Here is a 10,748-nt window from a genome sequence, read left to right on the forward strand (position 1 = left end):
GCGGTATGGCGCGCTGGTTGATATGAAGAAACTTAGCATGGCCTCTTCTTCGCCTGTCTTTATTATAACGAGGCGCTGTGCTAGCTCTCTAAGGTTCGGCGCTGTTACTATACTACAAAACACTCGCTAGCTTTTCATACAATACCGTACCTTTGCCGTTGTACTGTTAGACATTTTCTATTATTAGAACGAGTTGCCACGGGTAAATCGAACGGCAATCGTTCTGGCGCCCGTTGACGCCATAGTCTGCTTACAGACGTGAGCTCTACTTGCATTGCACGACTGTCTTATTAAGTCTCTTGAGTGCGGCTTACTTCTATGCTATGACAGACATGCAAGCCTGGCGAAGAGACTACTGTAGTTAACTCTTGTGCCACTTGAGACATGTTCGAGAGCATAGCCCAACACATCTTGGCCAAGGTGTTTAAGGCGGTCTTCTACTTCACATTGTTTTCTGCTATCACGCATCTAGCGCTGGTAGTTAAAGTCCAGGACGCTGCTTACATCCCCACAAGACATCTTCATACCAATTTTACACTCTCTAGGATTACACTGCCTAGAATCACTTTGCCTTTACCTGGACAGATTTCCGGATAACCTGCCGTAGAGATATGCGCGGTATCTGTTGTCGAGAAACCGGCACGACAGAAGACGATGTATGCTCTAACACTTGTTGTTCAATTTAACCTGCAACGTTCTTACTACGATGCATGCTTTAACTCTCAATATGCTACTTAGTTTGTACACAAGGTATTAGTTTGTATACGCCTGCCTCCGCAGTCCCATCACAGTCAAAAGTAACAAGACCATCGTAGTCGTTAGATGCAAATCCTTGCGATCTTTTTGACACTGGTCGAGAGCTATATCAGCCTTGGACATATATTCGACGATACCCACTCGCTCACATGTTCCATAGTTATCGCAACATCTTATCCATGCTTCAAGACCTCATCTCGGTCTATCAAAGAGCATTGCAGACTTCTGCGTTATCTAAAGGCACGAGGTCAAGTTCTTTCATGAAGAAGTCGCAATGTTTACGTCGTTGGATGTGGATTGAGGGACTGACATGTCCTTTACGAACAGGCAGGACGAACACGTAGACTTCTCCATCATGTACAGATACGCAATGATGCTTTTCTTGAGTCGGAGCGGAGGGTCAATCTGCTTGGAAGTAGGTCTTATTCGTGAATACCCTCACACGATGCAGGTGTCTATCGTTATTTACAAGGTCAACTCCTTCCATTCCGCGCGACCATTCTCAGCTCTGGTCATCATTCCGACTTTTTGAAGATGCCTTTCCTCTCATCATCCCACGCTGCATCGAGTTTACCAGGAGGTCTATATGGCTGTGAAGCCGCGGGACGCGACGGCAACACCATCTCAACCTTGTCTTCGCCCGAAACGTCCATGCGCTCAGTTGCATTTTGCTCGACCGACGTTTTCTGCTCGGCAGCATTCTTCTTTATCCTACGCGCGCGAATGTTGCGCTTCTGCGTAGTAGTCATTTTGCTAAAAGTCGTTAATGCTGACGTTTGGACGGCAGACGATTGCACTTACGCGGGCGGTGCAGTCGTGTCATCATCTCCATCATCCTCCGCCTTCCTCTTCTTGGGCTGCTCTTCCTTCTTCTCCTGCTTCTCCTTTTTGTCCTTCTTGTCTTTCTTCTCCTTCTCGTTCTTTGCTCTCTGCTTTTGCGCATCGCGAAGTCGTTTCTACATAGTGTGTCAGCTCTGAAAATCCGTACAAGGGTACCATGAGGCTATGGCTGTCTTCAGAAAGGATGAAGAGACGATGCATTTGACGCAGGTTGGTGTGAAAGGAGATGACGCTCACCCATTCGAAAGGCGAAGGCTTCGCCGGAGCGTTGCTTGACGAATTCTTCTAGGTCAAACGCGTTAGTCGTATTCATTGAGGTCAGAAGTTTGCGCTTCAGTGCTTCCTAAAGCGGTAGACACCAGCACACAGGCTTCAGACACTTACGTTGCCAGACATGTTGGCGGTCAGGTATAGTATGCTGCCTAAGGGCACAGGGAGAGATCGAGGGAGACGAAGGCTGGGCGTGTGCGAAGGTAGTGGCGGCGGCAAACGCGCGCGCGAAGGTCTTCTTGAGGAGGATGCCACCGAAGGTGTGCGCGAAGTCGTGTCGATTGCGGTATTGCGGTCGTGAGCTTGTGTATCTGCTAGGAGATGAGAAGGGTAAGTCGCCTCGAAAACTTGTTCGAAATATTCATCGCTATTAGGGGGTTATCCTCTATTCAGTGATGTTCGATGGTGAAGGTGAAGTCCAAACCCCTGCCTCACCTCAAGCAGTCTTCGCTCAGCAAAGCCCCTGAACGTCGAAGTTTGGTACATTTCGAGCTTCATGGGACACATGGTTACACAAAGTCCTTGAAGGTAAGCTCTTACGCATGGTACGTGAGTTGCACAGCTGCGGTGTTCCGTACTACTGTCGTTTGGAAATGCGGAAGCGCACCTTTTGCCGGCCTTCTAGAAGTATACCACAGTGGTGATAAAAGCTGGCAGCAATGAACGAGCAAGTTTCACGTACCCTGAATTGATCGAAGTTTGTAGTCTCGCCTTGGGTTCTTAACTTTGTTCCTTCTCGATGCGTACGAACTCAGTTCTTGGCCTGCGTGACAGTGATGATGCAGACGGGCTTCCATCGTATTCTGTACTGCCGGTATTCCTTTCGGGACGGTGAAGACAATAAGAATGGCAGAACTGGGCGGTGGAGGCCACAGTGAGGAGGATGAAGTGCCAGCAGCTCATATGAGAATACCATGGAAGCCGTTTCCTTCATCTTCATCGCAGGATGCTGGTCACTGCTTTGCATCTTCCCTTCGACCTCTTCCATTCTGTATCCTTTACCTCTCTTCAATATACTACGTACGCTTCATCATGTCTTCCCCCGTCGACGCATTGCACCCCTCCTACATCCTCGACCACCTCGTGAAGGTCGTGCTCCCCGAGAAATGCGAGTCGAGTAGTGTCGTGGCGGACTACTATAAGAATGAGCTAGCCGATCCGGACAGCGCTATTGCGCAATGCCAGTCTTTTCTTCCGGACTGGGTGGTTGAGCTTTCGGCGACTGGGAAGCTGAGAGAACCCGAATCGTATGTTACAGTAGCTCCAGCTTGAGCCACCATACATACTACACTCCTTCTCTCTTCCCTGCTTCACACTACTCACCTCCTTGTCTTGTTATATTGCCTGACTTGGCGTCGCTTCCTTACCTCTCAAAGTCGCTTCAATTCCTTACCCAACTCCCTTCGTAAATATACAGGGTCTATAGCTCTCTGCTGGTGTCGTCATATGCTAACCAATGTAGACTTTCAGACCATATCACTCTGGACTTCCCCGATCATGGTGTCATCTACGTTCTCGTTTTGATCGTGGATGACGAGCCGTGGTTCTATGCCGGCCAGGCCAGGGATGGAGAGAAACGGCTTGCTAGCTGCCACGAGAATCCGGTTTACCGCCGTAATATTCCATGCTTCCTATACTACCTTTGGGAGCGTGCTTCTGCGGTGTACTGTTGCCTCCCTGTTTCGGACGTCGCGCTCACTCCTGGGCCTATCATGAACATCTTGGAGCAGTGGTTCTGCTTGATGTTTCTTTCTCTTCAACCAATGGATCTGCAACAGCAATTGTCCGGGGAAACCCTTCGGCAGATTCCGGCGTCAAAAATGCAACGCGGGATAAACGTTCGTGATCCGTTGGCGCAGCCATTTGGGTTTCGCGACTACCCTTCGAAGAATGTTGCCTTTCGGTACTCGAGCGAGCCTCATAAATTGGCTTACTTCGCATGGAGAAAGACGGCTGCGCCCGAGCCACGCGTAGAGCAGCTTCTTCGCGGCGACCTCTATACTGGCAAGATCACGACAAGTTACGACAAAGGCGAGAGCCTCGTATACTTTGGCGGCTGTCAATTCGCCGTCTCAGACTTTTTCCTGGGCCGCATCATGCCGGACACACTTCGCGTCCACTGCGATTTGCTTCCCGCTGGTGAGAAGCATCCCCATACAATTATTGGTGGTATGTATTCTCCCGCCAAATACGACGATCCCGCTCGTAGACTCGGTATTCGCTTGAGTGCCCTTCAGGCTGCCGATGGCGAAGAAACGTGGATATGGCATCGCTTCTGGTATCATGATCTTGACATCTGGATTCCAAAGATGAATCGACTTGTCGACTGGCTTGAGCGGCGGAACCTCAATGAAGCGCGACCGCGTCGTTTCTACCCGGATTCAAGGGAAAAGAGCCCTCGTGGATTGTTCACTCGACATCCAGTGGACTTCAAGAACAAAGACAGTGATGAGTGGAAGGACTTCATCACATTCAAAGAGCTGGAGAAGTGGAACAGCTGGCATGCTTAGGATGGAAACACCTTCGGGGCGTTTCTTGTATCATTGTGGCTGCTGATGTTGCAAACAGGGGCTCACAACCCCGCGTTACTCGTCAGACTGTGAATGCGCGGGCGGCGTTCCTTCGGGAACACGCCTTTGCTGAAGCAGATATCCTTCTCCAAGGATGACTAGAGCTCTAGAAACACCTTCGGGGCGATTCTTTTGCTCATAGTCCAGTGTCTTCGAGACGCTGCAGGTGTCGCAAACAGGGATTACTCCCGCGTTTGCTTGTCACTTGCCTGTGAAAGCGGCAGCGTTTCCTCCCAGAAACATGTTTGGCGGCGTTTCTTTCCGGAAACACGCTTTTGCTGAAACAGGACCCTTCTCATTGGGTTTCGTGCCTCCATGGCCGGGCTCGAGGAAGAGGACACTACCGTATGGCGTATGGGTGGATCCTCGCCACTGAATTATCGCTCATGGAGTGTCGATGACGTCCTGAAATTACGTTAACATAGGCAGGTACAAAACCCGTACTGACAGCATGTTGGTGCCACCAAGATACTGCGCTGGAAGTGACATAGTGTAAACAAAGCCCCTATCCCCGCGCTATGGTATGTCGCAAAGCATGCGTAGGCGAATACGATAAGTACTTATCATCTAAACCTTGGCTATATCGTACATTCCTGAGGGTTTGACATATCCATAGGTAAGCAGTAAGGATTTCCCGGAGACAACATGGAGGGGCTGTCTTCTTGGGAGTGGGTCTGCGTGAATACCCTCGCACGATGTGTGCTACTAACCCACATCTTTACTAGAGCTCGCATCTTGTCAACCAGGTCTGTAACTCATCCTGCGCCTGCTTGAACCTCGATTATGAAGGTATTAATTTCAAAATCCTCCATCAACAAGCAGCTCTTCGAGTTGCGTCAACAGCCGCAAGTGCAAAATCGGGCGATTGGTTTAGTGGTATAATACTCCCTTAGCATGGGAGTGGTCCAGGGTTCGATTCCCTGATCGTCCATCCTTTTGCTCTCGTCGTTGCATGAGCAACATTTTTTGTTCTCGTTGTGGTGCTGATGTGGGTGGTGGAGAGATGGTAGGTTTTTTTCGGTTTTGGGCAGAAGTGGGGACGTCACGACACCACCTAATTTTTTGCGCGGGTCTAGAACATTGAAATATCTTTCCGAGATCTCAGGGTCTACCTCAGGAACATGAAGATGATTTTGCGAACGCTGCTTGACGCACTATTGCGTGCACGGGTCCATTCAATGCGTACCTAGGTATGCTGATGGTCTCGGACGTCAGCACGAGAACACCTCCAAACACAGCACATTCCGATCACTCCTTTGTATTTGCTGTCGGTGTAGAATATTCATCTCTCTGACCACCAGTTCGTGCCTCGGCATCAATATTACATGCAGCCACGTGTGCGATCGTTCGGTTACTCAATCTTTCCACGCCAGGTTAGCTGCATATGCATCCCGAGATCTGCACGAGGCCTGTCAAGCGATGCTTCCCCTTCCAATGACGTCGAAGCCGACTTAGGTACCATGAACAGCAGTTCCAATCACGCGCATATCTGCACTGTGCGTGAAATCAAAGCCCTATTGTTCCGGACCCCTACAGGAACACAAACCACGGCGCCGCCGTCCCTGATTTTGCGCAAACACCAGACCCACCTTGAAGGCAAGAATGAACGGTGAAGCTAGACCGTATTTCGCTTAGACTAGCGGCAAGCACAACCCAGCCCGAACAGATATTTTCAGCAGTCGACTTTGTGCCCCTCGCTCTCTCTCTCCAACGATCCAACCCCTCAGCTTCCGATAACAAAACAATTGGTGGTGTGCGACTTTTCAACGACTCTTGGATACCATTTTAAACGACAGTCATCTTCTAACGTCACTCCCTTACCCTTTCGATACTCCGGTAAGAACAAAGCCAGACATCATGGCATGGCGCGTGCGGACTACAGCTAACACTCACCAGTCTTCCAACTCTACAAAATGGATTACCAAGCACCTGCTCCCGCTGCCGGTGGCCGTGGCTGCTACAACTGTAAGTTGATTCCATACCCACGATGCGGTGACACGGTCCGAATGCGGCCCCGCTTTGTATATCAGATCGCGAGAGCGTGACGCCTCAGGGTCCAGCGACAGGTCCAGATCGGTATTCAAGCGCGGAGACCACCATGCCTGACTCGGAACTGCATCTTTGAACACGCGCTGACCATGTCCAGGCGGAGACTCCTCTCACCGTGCTGCCGAGTGCCCCACCAAGGGTACCCCAACCTGCTACAACTGCGGCGAGAAGGGCCACGTGAGCCGCGAGTGCACCTCTCCCCAGGCTGAGAAGACCTGCTACCGCTGCGGTGGCACCGGCCACATCTCGCGCGAGTGCACCAAGGACGGCGGTGCCCAGATGGGTGGCCGTGGCGCCCCCAGCCAAGAGTGCTACAAGTGCGGCCAGGTCGGTCACATCGCCCGCAACTGCTCCCAGGGCGGCGGCTACGGCGGTGCTGCTGGCGGCTACGGCGGCGGTCGTGGAGGCTACGGTGGTGGTGCCGGTGGCTACGGAGGTGCTCGCCAAACCACGTGTTATTCGTGCGGTGGTTTCGGTCACATGAGCCGTGACTGCACCCAGGGACAGAAGTGCTACAACTGTAAGTACACAGCGACGAACTCGGAAGAGCATGACTAACCTTTTGTAGGCGGCGAGGTTGGCCATCTGTCGCGCGACTGCCCCCAGGAGACTTCATCTGAGCGCGTGTGCTACCGCTGCAAGCAGCCCGGCCACGTCCAGAGCGCCTGCCCCCAGTAGGGTGTTCCAGATGCCGTCGATGTTTTGATCTGGAACGAGTTTCGAACTTCCAAGTCGCTCTGATAGCATGAACGACGTTGGAGATTGCGCCCACGATGTGACGAATCATCGACATGCTTACGATTTCTTTTCTTGTATATTTTCATTCAGCGGCTCGCTGCCGTTTTTCGACGCTTCACGAAAAGCACATCGTCGCCCGGGCATGATTGGACGGCCTTTTCCTGTTTTGGCTGTACGTCAAGAGAGTTGGTTATGGGAAAAAGTCTTGATCCAGGAAGAGCGTTTGGTGGGAGATACAATGTGGGTGGATGGGAGAGCGGATGCTTGATGCGAGCAATGAATGAAGCAGTGCGTGGTCTGCACGACGACTGTGGCTGTAGGAGAGCGAGGTGTTCTCTCGTTTTGGCGGATGACTGGTGTCTGGGATGCGAATTAGCAACTGAGAGCCGGCTGAGGTTGAATGAAGAAACCGGAAAAGTTCCCACGATTGGGTGGGCTCCTCAACTTATACTGCGCCGTTTTCATGCACCGTGATGGATGTGCGCTAAACTAGTTTGTCACGGTGGGTGGGATGCTGCCATGCATGTACTCTTGGGTGGCTCCGTGATGTCACACTGGGCAACTGAACTCCTGATAGTGACATGTCAAAGTCACAATGAACAGATTGCATTAGACTAAGAAATGGATATAAACGCTGTACTACATCTCGTGATGGCCTCAGGCGTGTGATGGCGATGAGCGGGTTGGAGTTGGAGGGGAAGACGCCAAGACCCTGTGCCTTCCCGCCGTTAACGGTTAGTTTACATCCCGCCTAAACCCAAACAACTTATCGACAGTGCCCTCGCGAATCACCCGCGACACCACCGACGCGTCACCCGCACCAACACGCGCATTCATTCCCTGCGGACACGACTCTGAAGATGGCGCCCACAAAGAAACGCGAAGCGCGCGAAAACAATTACTACAACGTTGGCGTGCAGGGAAGGTAGGCAGAGAGACGCTCCAATGCATGCGCGTAAACAATAACTAACATTGCGCAGGAAGACTGGCATCACACTCGCAGACAAAGGCGTATACGACGAACATGGCCTCGAGCCGATTTCCGGCATCTTCTCGTCGCCAGAGAGGTCCCCACCCAAACAAGGGAATGATGCGACAGGATCAGGCTCGATGGAAATACAAGAGAGTGCGCAGATGTCGACGCAATCGCGAGGGATGTCACTAACAGGCCCGCCAGGTTCAATGCCAGAACTTACCACATCCCACCAGATCTTGCGCAACAACCGAACGCTCCTCCCTCCACCCCGATCGCGATCACCCAAGAAGACCAACCTCGGATCCTCGCCGCGACGCCAATCCTCCATGGCGCCGAGGGGAAGCTCTCCTCCCCCATCCAGCCCCATCCGCGACTCCGCACAGCCGATTGCGCGACGCCTCGACTTCGAACAGGACGAATCAAGCTTACAAGAGACGCCAGCTTTGAGCGGCTCAGGCGCGCGACGGGGAAAGCGATCAGACGTGTACGATATCCCGGAAGAAGAATCGCCGGGCCCGGCAGAGAGCGCGATCTTTGAAGAGAGTATTGTGCAGGAAGAAATCACAGCCAATGAATTGGGAATAGCCGCTGAGGAGAGTTTCGTTGCGCAAATCGGAGGCGAAGAGAGCATGGCCGATGACCAAATTGTTGAGGACCTTGAGGAGCTGGATCGTGAGGAGGAGTCTGAAATTGTTCCAGAACCACCGAAAGAGAAGGCCAAGAGGGGTAGGAAACGAAAGAGCGATGTTGTGGAGGTTTCAGAAGGGGAGCAGGAGCCAGCAGAGAAGCCGCGCAAACGGGGCCGCCCTACCGCAGCGCAAGCTGCGGAGTCACACAAGAGCAAGAAGACTACGCCTGCCGAGCGCCGACGGTCACAACGTGTATCCGACGTCAGCGAACTGGAGGCACCCGTGGACGACTCGATAGATCAATCTGAGCAGATTGAGGAAGCACCTGTTGCGCCGAAACGACGAGGACGGCCACCCAAGGTGCAACCGGTTAGCGAGCAAGAGAACAGCATCGTCGAAGCGCCAGTCGACGACTCAGTAGATCAATCGGAACAGGTCGAGGAAGCGCCTGCACCGAAGAAGCGCGGCCGACCGGCGAAAGCGCAGCCAAATGGGGAACAAGACGACAGTATTGTTGAAGCGCCGGCCGACGACTCAGTAGATCAGTCGGAACAAGTCGAGGAAGCGCCTGCACAAAAGAAGCGCGGACGGCCAGCTAAAGCGCAGCCAAATGGCGACAAAGCAACATCTTCAGCATCGGCATCAGCATCAGCCAAACCAGCGAAGAAACCCAATGCAGAATTCACAAAGCCTGCGAAACCTGTGGGCAGACCGAAAGCAAATGCAGAGTCCAAAGCGAAATCGGCAAGTGCAGAGCCAAGGTCCAATGGAGTATCGAAATCCAAGACTCCACAGGCGGAGAGCGAGGAGGCCGGCAAGCTGGTAGATGCGTACGGAAACCCTCTCAGCAAAAAGGATATCGACCAAATATCTGCGACATCAGCCGGCTCACGCTTCGGACGGGGACGACATCTTTCCGTATTCCGCGAGATGGATCCCGACAATGTCGCTCGCATAGGACGGACAGGCAGACATCGTGTTGCGCCTATCGACTTCTGGAAGAACGACCACATCTCCTACGACCCCGACGGCAGCATGTCGTCGATTGTGAAGAGTCAAGCAGTAGAGGAAGAGAGGAGAACCACCAAGAAGTCCAGCTACAAGAGCAAAAAGAGGGCGCTCACTGTTGTCGAAGAAGAGGAAATCGAGCTCGACCCCTGGGAAGAGCAAGGCACTCTTGTTGGCAACTTTAGAGGTTTCGACACTGTTGGTGATGTTCCATCCAACGACATCATCGAGGATAGTAAGTGGCCTCAAATCTCAATAACGATCAAATGTCACTAACCATATCACAGCCATCGCATGGAACGAAAGGGGTGTCGAGCCCGTAGCCGTTGGAGATGGCGGCTTCAAATACGCAAAGATTGGATCCATCGGCAACTTCTTCAACTGGGGTCTCATCGAACTCGGTCCGGATCAGATGAAGCGCACGAAGAACTCACGATACATGCACATGATCTTCAACGTACAGTCTGGTACTGTGGAAGTACGTGTGCATGAGAACGAGTTCACAGTCCACAAGCAAGGTGTTTGGCAAGTCCCTCGAGGTACGTTCTTTCTCATCATTATTCTCTGTCACTTCAGCACACTTTCGAAGATGCACGGCAGCATGAAAAGACCTGTCGCCGTGTTCCTTCACTTCCTTCCATGCATGCACTCGCTACAACAAACCCCCCATCCGCCTTCCCTTACTTTCCCCCGTCTCTGTACGACAGCCGTTGCATTATGCTCGACGCCATCCGGGTGTTTGCATATCCCCATCTCACACCACACTTGCATGCCCGCGTTGTACGTTCCTGCTCTGCAACATGGCACGACATTGGGGGACCAGGGGCGCGTCCGTCCGACAAGCAACCAGGGCAAGCGAGCACACTGGCGAAGCGAACCCGATTCTCGTCACCCGCATGGGCGTGGCGCTGA

At 52.5% G+C, this 10,748-nt stretch overlaps 4 protein-coding genes and 1 non-coding gene across 5 annotated transcripts; 4 read left to right on the forward strand and 1 right to left on the reverse strand.

The window, feature by feature from the left end:
* Positions 1-1,271: 1,271 nt before the first annotated feature.
* Positions 1,272-1,992, reverse strand: J4E87_000610 (uncharacterized protein; the record flags this gene model as incomplete). Its single annotated transcript, XM_049372265.1, has 3 exons — positions 1,272-1,509; positions 1,558-1,712; positions 1,981-1,992. The coding sequence occupies 3 exons, from the start codon at positions 1,990-1,992 to the stop codon at positions 1,272-1,274; spliced, it is 405 nt and encodes a 134-aa protein (XP_049238399.1).
* Positions 1,993-2,898: 906 nt separating this feature from the next.
* Positions 2,899-4,376, forward strand: J4E87_000611 (uncharacterized protein; the record flags this gene model as incomplete). Its single annotated transcript, XM_049372266.1, has 2 exons — positions 2,899-3,113; positions 3,329-4,376. The coding sequence occupies 2 exons, from the start codon at positions 2,899-2,901 to the stop codon at positions 4,374-4,376; spliced, it is 1,263 nt and encodes a 420-aa protein (XP_049238400.1).
* A 919-nt stretch (positions 4,377-5,295) lies between these two features.
* J4E87_000612 lies at positions 5,296-5,367 on the forward strand. Its single transcript has one exon. It is a non-coding gene; the product is annotated as a tRNA-Ala (tRNA).
* A 982-nt stretch (positions 5,368-6,349) lies between these two features.
* J4E87_000613 (uncharacterized protein) lies at positions 6,350-7,163 on the forward strand (the record flags this gene model as incomplete). Its single annotated transcript, XM_049372267.1, has 3 exons — positions 6,350-6,401; positions 6,583-7,005; positions 7,054-7,163. The coding sequence occupies 3 exons, from the start codon at positions 6,350-6,352 to the stop codon at positions 7,161-7,163; spliced, it is 585 nt and encodes a 194-aa protein (XP_049238401.1).
* A 920-nt stretch (positions 7,164-8,083) lies between these two features.
* Positions 8,084-10,748, forward strand: J4E87_000614 (uncharacterized protein; the record flags this gene model as incomplete). The annotated part of the gene is made up of 5 exons (XM_049372268.1): positions 8,084-8,148; positions 8,204-8,349; positions 8,401-10,071; positions 10,124-10,375; positions 10,687-10,748. The coding sequence occupies 5 exons, from the start codon at positions 8,084-8,086 to the stop codon at positions 10,746-10,748; spliced, it is 2,196 nt and encodes a 731-aa protein (XP_049238402.1).

Source organism: Alternaria ethzedia (genome assembly GCF_023757985.1).
Source record: "Alternaria ethzedia strain BMP 0044 chromosome Unknown scaffold_1, whole genome shotgun sequence".
Classification (NCBI taxonomy): Eukaryota; Fungi; Ascomycota; class Dothideomycetes; order Pleosporales; family Pleosporaceae; genus Alternaria; species Alternaria ethzedia.